Source organism: Octopus bimaculoides, chromosome 4, assembly GCF_046866305.1.
Source record: "Octopus bimaculoides isolate indiv1 chromosome 4, ASM4686630v1, whole genome shotgun sequence".
Classification (NCBI taxonomy): Eukaryota; Metazoa; Mollusca; class Cephalopoda; order Octopoda; family Octopodidae; genus Octopus; species Octopus bimaculoides.
In genome coordinates, this window is record NC_142931.1 from 147,131,123 (window position 1) to 147,143,622 (window position 12,500).

At 36.5% G+C, this 12,500-nt stretch overlaps 1 protein-coding gene across 1 annotated transcript in view; it reads right to left on the reverse strand.

Moving 5' to 3' along the window:
* Positions 1-12,500, reverse strand: part of LOC106878759 (procollagen galactosyltransferase 1) — a 119,568-nt gene that overhangs the window by 17,972 nt on the left and 89,096 nt on the right. Inside the window, exon 3 of the mRNA XM_052967583.2 lies at positions 11,569-11,684. Within this exon, the coding sequence (XP_052823543.1) occupies positions 11,569-11,684 (116 nt within the window). The remainder of the gene's footprint in view (positions 1-11,568; positions 11,685-12,500) is intronic.

The following is a 12,500-nucleotide window of genomic DNA, read 5'->3' on the forward strand; positions in this document are numbered from 1 at the left end:
CATATATATATTATATATATATATGCATATATATATATATATATGCATATATATATATATATATATGCATATATATATATATATATGCATATATATATATATGCATATATATATATATATGCATATATATATATATATATGCATATATATATATATATATGCATATATATATATATATATATGCATATATATATATATATATATGCATATATATATATATATATGCATATATATATATATATATGCATATATATATATATATATGCATATATATATATATATATGCATATATATATATATATATGCATATATATATATATATATGCATATATATATATATATATATATATATATATATATATATATATATATATATATATATAGATATGCATATATATATATATATAGATATGCATATATATATACATATAGATATGCATATATATATACATATAGATATGCATATATATATATATATATATATATATATATATATATATATATATATATATATACATATAGATATGCATATATATATATATATATACATATAGATATGCATATATATATATATATATATACATACAGATATGCATACATATATATATATATACATACATATATGCATACATATATATATATACATATAGATATGCATACATATATATATACTTATAGATATATACATACATATATATATACATATAGATATATACATACATATATATATATAGATAGATATATATATATATGTGTGCATATATAAATATCTAAATATATGTGTGTGTGTGTGTGTGTGTGAATGTGTGTATATATATATATATATATATATATATACACATTTTATATATATATATATATATATATATATATATCCATACACACACATATTTATATGTGTGTGTGTGTGTGTGTGTGTGTATATATTTATATGTATATATGAAAGAAACCTATCTCCGATAACTGCAAACATTATGAAAGAAAAACTAATGGATTTCAGTTAGTCCAGATGGATATTTTAAAGATCAGTGATTATCTCAAGATTTACACAACAAAGCAATTTAATCTTATTTTATTGTTTATCTCGAGAGATGTTAGAAAGATTCCTCTGAAGCCAAAGAAGATGGAAATGATTATCAACATTCATTTGGTAAAAGATTTATCGGAAACATATTCTAAAAAATTTCAAGAGAAAATTAGAGATTTGCAATATTCTCAGAAAATGTTTACACAATAAGATGTGAAACTGAAATCTAACCATAAAGATTAATGTGAGATATAGACGAGTAAAGTGTAATAGCTAATGGTTAAGGCCATTACAGAAGCTAATCCAGTTTCAGACATGAAACATAGCTGCATAATCATGTGTGTGTGTGTGTGTGTGTGTGTGTGTGTGTGTGTGTGTGTGTGTGTGTGTGTGTGTGTGTGTGTAAGTGTGTGCGTGTGCGTGTAAATATATATATATCTCATCATCATTGCCGTTTAACGTCTGCTTTCCATGCTGGCATGGGTTGGATGGTTTGACAATGCTGGCAAGCCAGAAGGCTGCACCAGGCTCCAATCTGATCTGGCAAGGTTTCTACAGCTGGATGCCCTTCCTAACGCCAACCACTGGTAGTGGGTGCTTTTTATGTGTCCCCACAATGGAGCCAGTCAGGTGAGCCTGGCATCAATCACATTTAGATGGGGCTTTTTATGTGCCAGAGGCACAAGTGCCAGTCAGGGGGTACTGGCATCGGCCACGATTGGCTGGTGCTTTTTACATGCCACTGGCATCGGAGCCAGTCAGAGCAACCATGTTTGGATGGTGCATTTTACGTGCCACCGGCACAGAAGCCAGTCTGGGGGCACTGGCCACAGCTATGATATTGGTTTTACCTGACTCAACAGGTCTTCTCAAGCATATCATATCGCTTGATGCATCAAGGGTATTCTTAACAGGGCCGGACATGCATGGCTGTGATCTTACTTTAGTTGCCAGGTCTTCTCAATCACAGCATATCTCCATATGTTTCAGTCTCCTGTCATTGCCTCTGTGAGGGCCCAATGGAGACATAAGCTCCGTTCAAAGGTCATGCTTCCTCACCTCATCCCATGTCTTCCTGGGTCTACCTCTTCCACAGGTTCCTTCTACAGTTGGGGAGTGGCACTTCCTCACATAGCTGTCTTCGTTCATACATAACACATGACCATATCAGTGCAGTCGTCTCTCTTGCACACCACATTCGATGCTTCTTATGCCCAACTTTTCTCTCAGGGCACTTACACTCTGTCGTGTATGCACACTAACATTACACATCCAGTGGATCATACTAGCTTCATTTCTTTCAAGCCCACGTATGTCCTCAGCAGTCACAGCCCATATTTCACTGCCGTGTAGCATGGCAGTTCGCACACATGCATCATACGGTCTACCTTTCATCCTGTACGAGAGGCCCTTAGTTGTCAGCAGAGGTAGGAGCTCCCTGAACTTTACCCAAGCTACTCTTACTCTAGTCACTACACTCTCAGAGCTCCCAGAGGCAGCCTGTCTTGAATTCCTCTGTTATTGTCTGGAGGACTATAATGAATCAGAGGGGGCTGAGGACTGACCCTTGGTGAATCCCTACTTCTACTTGGAATTCTTCACTATACTCATTGCCAACCTGCACCTCACTGACAGCATCCCTTTACAGGGATTGTACAGCTCTTACCAACCACTCATCTATCCCTAGTTTCTGCATTGACCACCAGATAAGGGATCGGGGAACCCTGTCAAAGGCTTTTTCCATGTCAACAAAAGCCAAGTGCAGAGGTTTGTCTTTGGCTAGATATTTCTCTTGCAGTTACCTTACCAGAAATCTTATATATATATATATATATATATATATATATATATATATATACATGCATATATGGGTACAGGACATCACCAACAGTGCAAATAACATGAAATATGTAAACAATGAGAAAAACACAGAGAAAGGACCCTTCATCAGTTGTCGGCTGTCTATCTACTCCTCATTTTGAGCATTCAACAACAATATAAGTCTTCAAAGACAGTTACTCCCATATGTGTATATATATATATATATATATATATATATATATATATATATATATATATATATATATATACACACACACACACACACATAAATATACTACAGATACTGCATTCCAACTTAGTCAAGTGAATATAATATGTCATCACAATCAACTTGACGTGATTATACTAGAAAACCAATGGTTTGACATTGAAAGTTCCTCACTTTAGAAAGGCGCTGTGCCATTTGGCCTTGCTTTGAAGAGACAACCAGGGTATGGTGAGGACTGAACTTGTGCCTAAGAATTACAGAGTGAAAGAGAGATAGAGAGAAAAAGAGACTCTATGTGTGTGAGAGAGGGAGAGCATGACCATCAAGCTACAGAGCATAGAGGTATGTATGTTAAATTAATGGCATATAAACCAAGAATCATTTACAGACTTTTACAGTGAAAATAACAATTGATTTTTTTTTTTTTGTATTAGCCATCATCACCACACAGGTTTCAGTTTGAGTTCTTTTTTTTTTTTTTGAATGAGGATGAAGATGATGATTATGCTGCTGATGATGAAGATGATAATGAAGAAAATGACAGCTTTACACTACATTAATAGCTAAATGTTGGATAATTATGTCGCTTGCAGACAGTAGGAAAAAAAATAATAATAAAAACATCAAAAAAATAATTTAAATCAAAAGTTTGTACTAACATTATTTCTTCAATAAATGAAAGATTTGCGCGCACACACACACACACACACACACACACACAACAAAACCCCTCAAGAGATATTGAGATATAAAATATCTAGAAACAAACAAGTTAACTGATGACAAGAATTTTGTTTCACTCTGGAGAAAATTTCTTCTTGGGGAAAAAAGAAGAAGAAAAAACAAACTATTTGTTTACATGAGATAATATGGTCAGATTTGAGAGTGAAAACATCAATAAAGATAATATATAAAAAAAAACATAAGAATACTGCAATATAAGAATATAAAACATAGGAATATAAGAATATATGATTAAAAAGAAGAAAGTTAAAGAAATCTAAGAATATAAACACATGTAAATAAAAAATGTAAAAATATAAGAATTTAAAATATAATACAAAAAAAAACCTGAATAAAAATATACAAGAATATAGAAAAATATAAAAAATATAAGAATTTCTAAAAATGAAGAATACCAATAAATAAATGAAAATGTTTGATTGATTCAATAATGAAGAGAGAGAAAGAATTTAATGGGTTTCTGCAAGTGGAGAGAAAATTGTGGAAGACAATCGGCTTAATGACTCGAACCTTTGGTGGGATTAAAATGATATTTGAGAGAGAGAGAGAGAGAGAGAAAGAAAGACATACACACACACAAGTAGCATTTCAGATCAGATAGCACTATTACACTTGTGGCAATTAATATTTGCAAAAATACAAAACAGAAAAAAAACATTAAAAATAATTTTTAAAATCCCACTTGATTGATTTTTTTTTTTTAATGTTTTTATTTTACTTTTTTTAATGAAGCAAAGGTTTAGATAATGTTTTTTTTTCGGTTTGTTTCTTTGCTTTTTTTAAATTTTTTTTACAGAGGATTTTAAACAACTGATTAATTGATAAAATTTCCACCAGAGGGAAGCACTGAAGTAAGTAAACATAAAAATGGGGTGTTCGGGAGGCATGAATTATCTTCTGTCTTTTATTTGTTTCAGTCACAAGACTGTGGCCATGCTGGGGCACTGCCTTGAAGAATTTTTAGCCATGCAAATTGATCTCAGCCTGGTACTTATCCTATCAGTCCCTTTGCTGAACTGCTAAGTTACAGGGACATAAACACTGGTTGTCAAGCGGCAATGAGAGACAGGCACTGACACAAAACCACACACATGGATGAGAATGTGTGTGTGTGTGGAAGGAACCTGTGGAAGAGGTAGACTCAGGAAGACATGGGATGAGGTAGTGAAGCATGACCTTTGAACATTGGGCCTCACAGAGGCAATGGCAGGAGACCGAGACCTTTGGAGATATGCTGTGATTGAGAAGACCCGGCAACTAAATTGAGATCGCAGCCTTGCATGTCTGGCCCAGTTAAGAGTACCCCTGATGTGTTGGATGATTATGATATGCTTGAGAAGAGCTGCTGAGTCAAGTAAAACCAATATTGTAGCTGTGGCCAGTGACCCCTTACTGGCTCCCGTGCCAGTGGCACGTAAAAAGCACCATCTGAATGTGGTCGATGCCAGGTCCACCTGACTGGCTCCTGTACCGGTGGCACACATAAAAAGCATCATCCAAACATGGCCAATGCCAGTACTCCCTGACTGGACCCTGTGCCAGTGACACGTAAAAAGTACTATCCAAATGTAATCAATGCTAGGCCTGCATGACTGGCTCCTGTGCTGGTGGCACACAAAAAGCACCATCTGAACGTGGCCAATGCCAGTGCCGCCTGACCGACTGCCGTGCCGGTGGCACGTAAAGGCACCCACTATACTCTCGGAGTGGCTGGCGTTAGGAAGGGCATCCAGCTGTAGAAACCTTGGAGCATGGTGCAGCTTTCCAGGCCTCAGTCAAACCGTCCAACCCATCCATGCCAGCATGGAAAACGGATGATGATGATAAGTGAAAAAAATTGCACAAACAAAAAGTAAAAAACATATAATGAATGCACAGACGAATGGAAAAACATTCATTGAGTGCAGAAACTGATGGAAAACAGACACAGAAGGTGCATGACTCGTCATCAGTTATCAACCAGATGGTATTACTTGGTTTCGCACCATTAATGATAAGACTGAGACACTTTCCGTGCTGGCTGTGGCTGCGAAAGTTATGGAGAATATAAGACCGAGAACAAACAATACATGGAATCCAGGCGATACAGAAGTAGACATACGAAAGTGAATAAATGTAATTTAAGACGATGGATGAAGGACAAAGATGAAATAAATAAGAAACGAGCAAAATATAACCTCTGGGCTCAAAAGACACAGTTGGTGGGTAACACTTAGAGAACAATCCTAAAGGATCAGAAAGACAACAAACAACAAGATGAGTGCTGGTGGAGATTAGAGAATTTACGACCGGTCAGCTACGCGACAGTGTAAAAAAAGGAAGAGAAAGAAAGGCTGGCCACAGTCCAATATTCTCTGCAATTTTCTCAGGCACCGCCAGCATGAGAAGCATCTCAGTTTTATCATTAATGGTGTGAAACTTAGTAACACCATCTGATGAAGAATTAGGGACCTTCTGTGTCTGCTTTCCGTCCATTTGTGCATTCAATGTACGTTTTTCTGTTCACCTGTAGAAAATCCAGCTCCAAAACAGCCTGATGATAACAAGGGAGAATGAGCACCAGCCAGCCCAAAAGTTGGGGTGGGCTGCACCTGCCAACCTCGGTTGCTACGGCATTGAGGTAGATCTAGCCACCCCTATTAATGGGGACAAAACCCGGATTTAGAACAATGGATGATGATGATATATATGTATATATGTACAAAATAAAACACAAGCTTCCACACAATTTTCATCTACCAAATTCACTAACAAGACATAGCTTGGCCCAGGGCTATAGTAGAAGACATTTGCCTAAGGTGCTATACAGTGGGACTGAAACCAGAACCAGATGGTTGCAAAGCAGGTTTCTTAACCACATACCTATGCTTGCATCTATAACCACAAGAAGAAAAAAATTTGTGCAAAAGATGAAATTATTACAGTCAGAGTATATTTAAGATGATGATGACAGCTATGCGAAGGAAGAGAAGAAGATACGGGGTTGCTAAGATACCTGCAGTGGTGGTCAGAGAGGGATGGAGCGGGATGGAGCGGGACGAAGGAAGAAGCTGAGCAACACTTATAGAATCTTGCTTCCATATTCAATGGCAGAAATAACAGTTTAAAGTTTGTGTGAAATCTTTAAAAACTGCTGCCTATGTCAACAGGAAATTGGCGTTTCCAATAGGAGAGCAGCCTGTGGCATACTCCGTTATAATTATTATTGCTTCCAGCAAACATTAATCAAAGACAAGAAGAATTGAGTGAAAGAACTTTCTACATCATTCAATAGCCATCACATTGGATGAATGCCAGGAAAGTTTGAAAAATTCTAAAAGCTCTCTTCTTTAGATGCCAAGCAGGAAAATACATGACTCAATATTTTAATAAGTTATTGAAGTCACGGCCATTCTAGGTGCTACCAATTCAATAAAAGGCTATTCAGGGAATCGGTAGGAATAGAAATTGTTTTTTAAGTAAAAGATATTTTTACAGGAAACGAAAAAATGAAAAACAAAAAGCAAAACAAAAAATTGAAAAAAAAAAAAGAATATTCTGTTGGTTTTTGAACAGTGATGTTTGCTTGTAAAATATTTTACACAGAGAAGTCACCAACATTGAAATGAAGAATTTTGATGAATGCATACCATTGGCTCACACACACACACACATATAAATGTACATGTGTGTATATATATGTATCCATTTGTATACATACATACATATGTATATAATGCATCACTCTATACTGCAGTTATTGAACAGTATGATTGGCAGGGTGTATATAAACAGTTTGTATTTAACAATTGAAGGAATGTCCATTCAGTTGAAGACAAGCATGTGTGTGTGTGTGTGTGTGTGTGTGTGTGTGTGTGTGTGTGTGTGTGTGTGTGTGCGTGCGTGCGTGCGTGCGAGAGAGAGAGAGAGAGAGAGAGAGAAAGACAGCAAGTCACTGAACTTTTCAAAACCGAAAGTAAAATTTTTATTCTTGAAATGTCTATAGTGTTCCATCTGGTATTGTGGTACCAAGTGCATTAAACTTACACATACAGACACACAAACGCATACACACCCATACACACACACACACACATGCATAATATGGCTAAAATGTGCTTATGCACAAAAGAAATAGCCATAGATATAAGAGCTCTATTTTTAACATAATGTTATAAACCACAATATTTGGCTTTCTTCAATAGAAAAACGAAAGTAAAAGGGTTTTTGTGATATTTTGTCGAAAGAATATAATTTGATGGATGTTAAGAATCAGACATTAGAAGAAGAAGAAACCAAAAGACAAGAACACTTTAAAAAGTTTTCAAATATCAATGATGTTCTCTCTTTTTACCATTTCTTCTAACACTTGATGGTTTAATGGTTCGGGTATTCACATCATGGTTGCAAGGTTGTGAATTCAATTCCTGGTGATGAGTTCGATTCCCGGCGACACGTTGTGTCCTTGAGCAAGACACTTTATTTCACATTTCTCCAGTCGACTCAGCTGGCAAAAACGAGTGGTACCCGTATTTCAAAGGCCCAGCCTTGTCATTTTGTGTGTCATGCTGAATCTCCCTGAGAACTATGTTCCAATTTGTTTCACCAAATCTACACACACACACACACAACACACACATGCACACACACACATACAAGAGAGAGGGAGAGAGAGAGGGAGAGCATGTTATTGGATTACAGATATATAATTGTTGGATTAAGTATCATACGAATGTCTTGAATTAATGTCCCAAACTTTGAATGGAAAGAGGATTTCTTCAAATAAAATTCTAAAAAATGCTGCTGCTGTTGTTACAAATAAAAGTACTACAACTGCTATAATAAGTACTGGTACCACCCAACTTCTGTTATTACCCCCACCACCAGTAAGTGATACAGACAGCACTATTATTATTACCACCACCACCACCACCACAACATTATCCCTTCCACCATTACTCTCACTAGTGTTAAAATTGCTATCACCACCACCACTGGCCCATCCCCCAACCACCACTACTAACTTCATCACCATCAAAACTTCCAACATCTCCCACAACCAATATCATGATGATGGTGGTGGTGGTGGTGGTGATGGTGGTGGTGGTGGTGGTGGTGGTATTGGTGGTGGTGGTGGTGGTGATATGAACGTTTCAATAGACTGGAGGAGCTTGTCCCCATCACATTCAACAACAGTACAAATATTTTTAACAGTTGTGATTCAACAATGGGTGTGGCCCCCATGTTTTCTCATTCCATAAGGAATTGGAGCAAAACCACTCAGAAAAGAGGTCTGTTGGCTTCTCTTTGCTTCTGTGTATTGCTTATAAACCTTTGACTAACACATCTTGGAGAGAAACCTCACGGCCAATGAGGGGACATCTACAAGGTTTGAGACATTTTGGCATAGCTGTTTCGGTGCCGCCTATTCGGCATGGCTTTTTTGACATCAACAGGCTTATGTTTCTTTCATTCTCTCCCTCTCTCTATGCCTGTGAGCATATTCTTCTCCATATCTACGAGAAGGAAAAATGCTTTTGTCAATTATATTCAATTAATAGATTCTAATGTCGTCCTCTCTCTCTCTCTCCTTTTCTTCCTGTGAACCCCATCTTATTGTGCCTAGCCAGTTCTGGCACCCTACGCATTCATGTGCCTAGATTCTCATTTTTATCTTCTATCTTTTATTTGTTTCAGTTTTTAGACTGCGGCCATGCTGGGGCACCGTCTTGAAGAATTTCTAGTTGAAAGAATCAACCCCAGGACATTTTCTTAAAGCTTGTACTTATTCTATCAGTCTCCGGTGCTGAACTGCTAGTTTATGAGGATGTAAACAAACCAACACCAGTTGTCAAGCGGTGGTGGAGGACAAACACAGAAGAAACACACACACATATGACAGGATTCTTTCAGTTTCCATCTACCAAATCCACTCACAAGGCTTTGGTCAGCCTAATCCTATAGTAGAACACACTTGTCCTACATGCCACACATTGGGAATGAGCCCAGAGCCATGTGGTTGGGAAGCAAGCTTCATGCATCTATCTATCTATATTAATCTCTCTCTCTCTCTCTCTCTGTATATATATATATATATATATATATATATATATATATATATATTTCTATTTTATTTGGGTCAATTTCATCTTTTGTTACTCTGAATTTCATCGGTGGATGCGCAGGATATTCAAGCAATTCATGACTTAGAATTGATGGGGTTTGCATATCTATATATAGTTTTCTTGTCACAGGGTATGGTGATGGTGGTGGAGAGGAAATATGATAATGGGTGTAAGGGGGATGGAAGAAAAAAATTGAGGAAAAAGAAAGAGGAAAAAACAAGAAACATGATAATGCTGACAAGCAAGAGACCGATTCCACCAAAATAAATACAGCATTTATCTTTGTTCTGATATTGAGTATTCTTTCAACTGACAGTCAACATGTCAGCACAAAACACGTAGAATTGTGCTTACAATGTGAAAAAACAGTTTTTGGTGCAAGTGTGATGAAGTACTGCTCTAACGTATAAAACCACACATATATTACCTAACATTTCACCTGTAATTTTGCATGCAATAGCATTACAAACAGGCTGGTGCTGAAACAATTGTAACTGGTCATTAAAGATGTGTTCAGCTCTTTCTTTGTCATCTAATTTGGATTATATTTTACTCATTGCTAAACCCACACACTGGGTTTACCAGTGTGGTACCTGGATTTTCTACACCAACAGGATTTCGGTCTTCCTCGAGACTCCAATTCAAGAGTGTAGATACTCTTGGGCATGGGTTGAGTGCTGCACTGGAAATACTCCAACTTTCTACCTCATCAAGACCACAATATATATATATATATATATATATATATATATATATATATATATATATATATATATAGAAGGTTGAAAAGGAACACACAAGTTGATATATATATATATGAGTCAAGGTAGAAAATGCTAAAATAATTTAATTGTATAAAAAATATTTCAGTACTGGTTTCAATCATTGAGACTTTTTCAACTCTAAGTATGGAAGACAATTAAATTTTGGAAAAATTAAATGAAAAGTTTTTTAAAAGAATATTTGCAGAGTATTCAATTACAAGAGGCATTTTCCTTGTTTGTATTTGAATACTCTGCAAATATTCTCTTAAAATACTTTTCATTTAATTTTTCCAAAATTTAATTGTCTTCCATACTTAGAGTTGAAAAAGTCTCAATGACCGAAACCGGTACTGAAATGTTTTTTATACAATTATTTTAGCATTCTCTACCTTGACTTTTTTCTATATATATATATATATATATATATATATATATAACTAAGAACAAACACAAAAAAAAAAACAACAACGCAAGGATGTGGTACATGTAAAGTATTAGCAGGCACTTGGGGAAGGAAAGAAAGGTGGTTTTACGTTTTGAGCAAAGCTCTTTGTCAGAAACAAGAGACAGAGGAAAGTCCAATAGAAAAGGAAGGAGGAGGAAAAAAATCACCAACACTTCACATGTGGTTACATTCTGATATGTATATATATATATATATGTATACATATACATACACAAACACACACACATGCATACAAGAAGAGGGATAGATAGATATATAGATAGATATCAAAGGCAGGGCAACAGGTGGTCATTAAGTCGAAAGACATCAGCACACCTAAAGACAGTCCAGTGAGTGGTCACTCCACTGGCGAGAATAGTGGCCAAAGAGAGCCCAGTGACATGAAGATGTAATCTAAAGAGAAAGCAACTTACAAAGAGGTAATCGGCCCACACTCGTTTGGCTTTCTCCAAGGCTTTCTGTCGTAGATTCATCACATGAATAAACCGCTCTCGTACCCAGTGACAGGGAGATTCTTCATCTGCATAGCCTGAGAATAAAAAAAAAGAAGAAAAAAAAACAATCAAACAAACAAAAGAAGGATATAAGTAATGATATACATATCACAAACACACACACATCATCATCACCATTATCATTTAACATGTTGACTGCCACATGTCCCACCAGTGGTTCATCACACAGTCCACACAACTCTGCCAGTGACAGGCTATGGTAGTTAATGTGTTAATATTCATATTCCTGAAGACAGCAAGCTGGCAGAATCGTTAGCATGCAGGACGAAATGCTTAGCAGTATTTTGTCTGTCTTTACAATCTCAGTTCAAATTCTGCTGAGGTCAACTTTGCATTTCATCCTTTTGAGGCCAATAAATTGAGTAGCAGTTGTGTACTAGGGTCGATCTAATCGACTGCCCCCCCCTCCCAAAATTTCAGGCCTTGTGCCTGGAGTAGAAAAGAATATTCATATTCCTTGTTGGCATATGTCTGACTGAGGACTGGCAAGCCAGGAGGCTGCACCAGGCTCCAATCTGATCTGAGAAGGTTTCTACAGCTGGATGCTCTTCCTAACGCCAACCACTCCAGGAGTGTGATGGGTGCATTTTATGTGCCACCGGCACAGGAGCCAGTCAGGGGCCACTGGCATCAGCCACACTCAGATGGTGCTTTTTACATATATATATATGTATGTATGCATGTGTCCTTATCTCCACATCTGTTGGGCCTGGTCAACCACCAGAGAGCTCATAGGAATCAACCCATGGTAAACTGTGATATGGCTATTGTTCACAACAGAATATGTGCAACCCTATGGAAAGATGTGCCTCTCAGTTGGAGGATTGAAA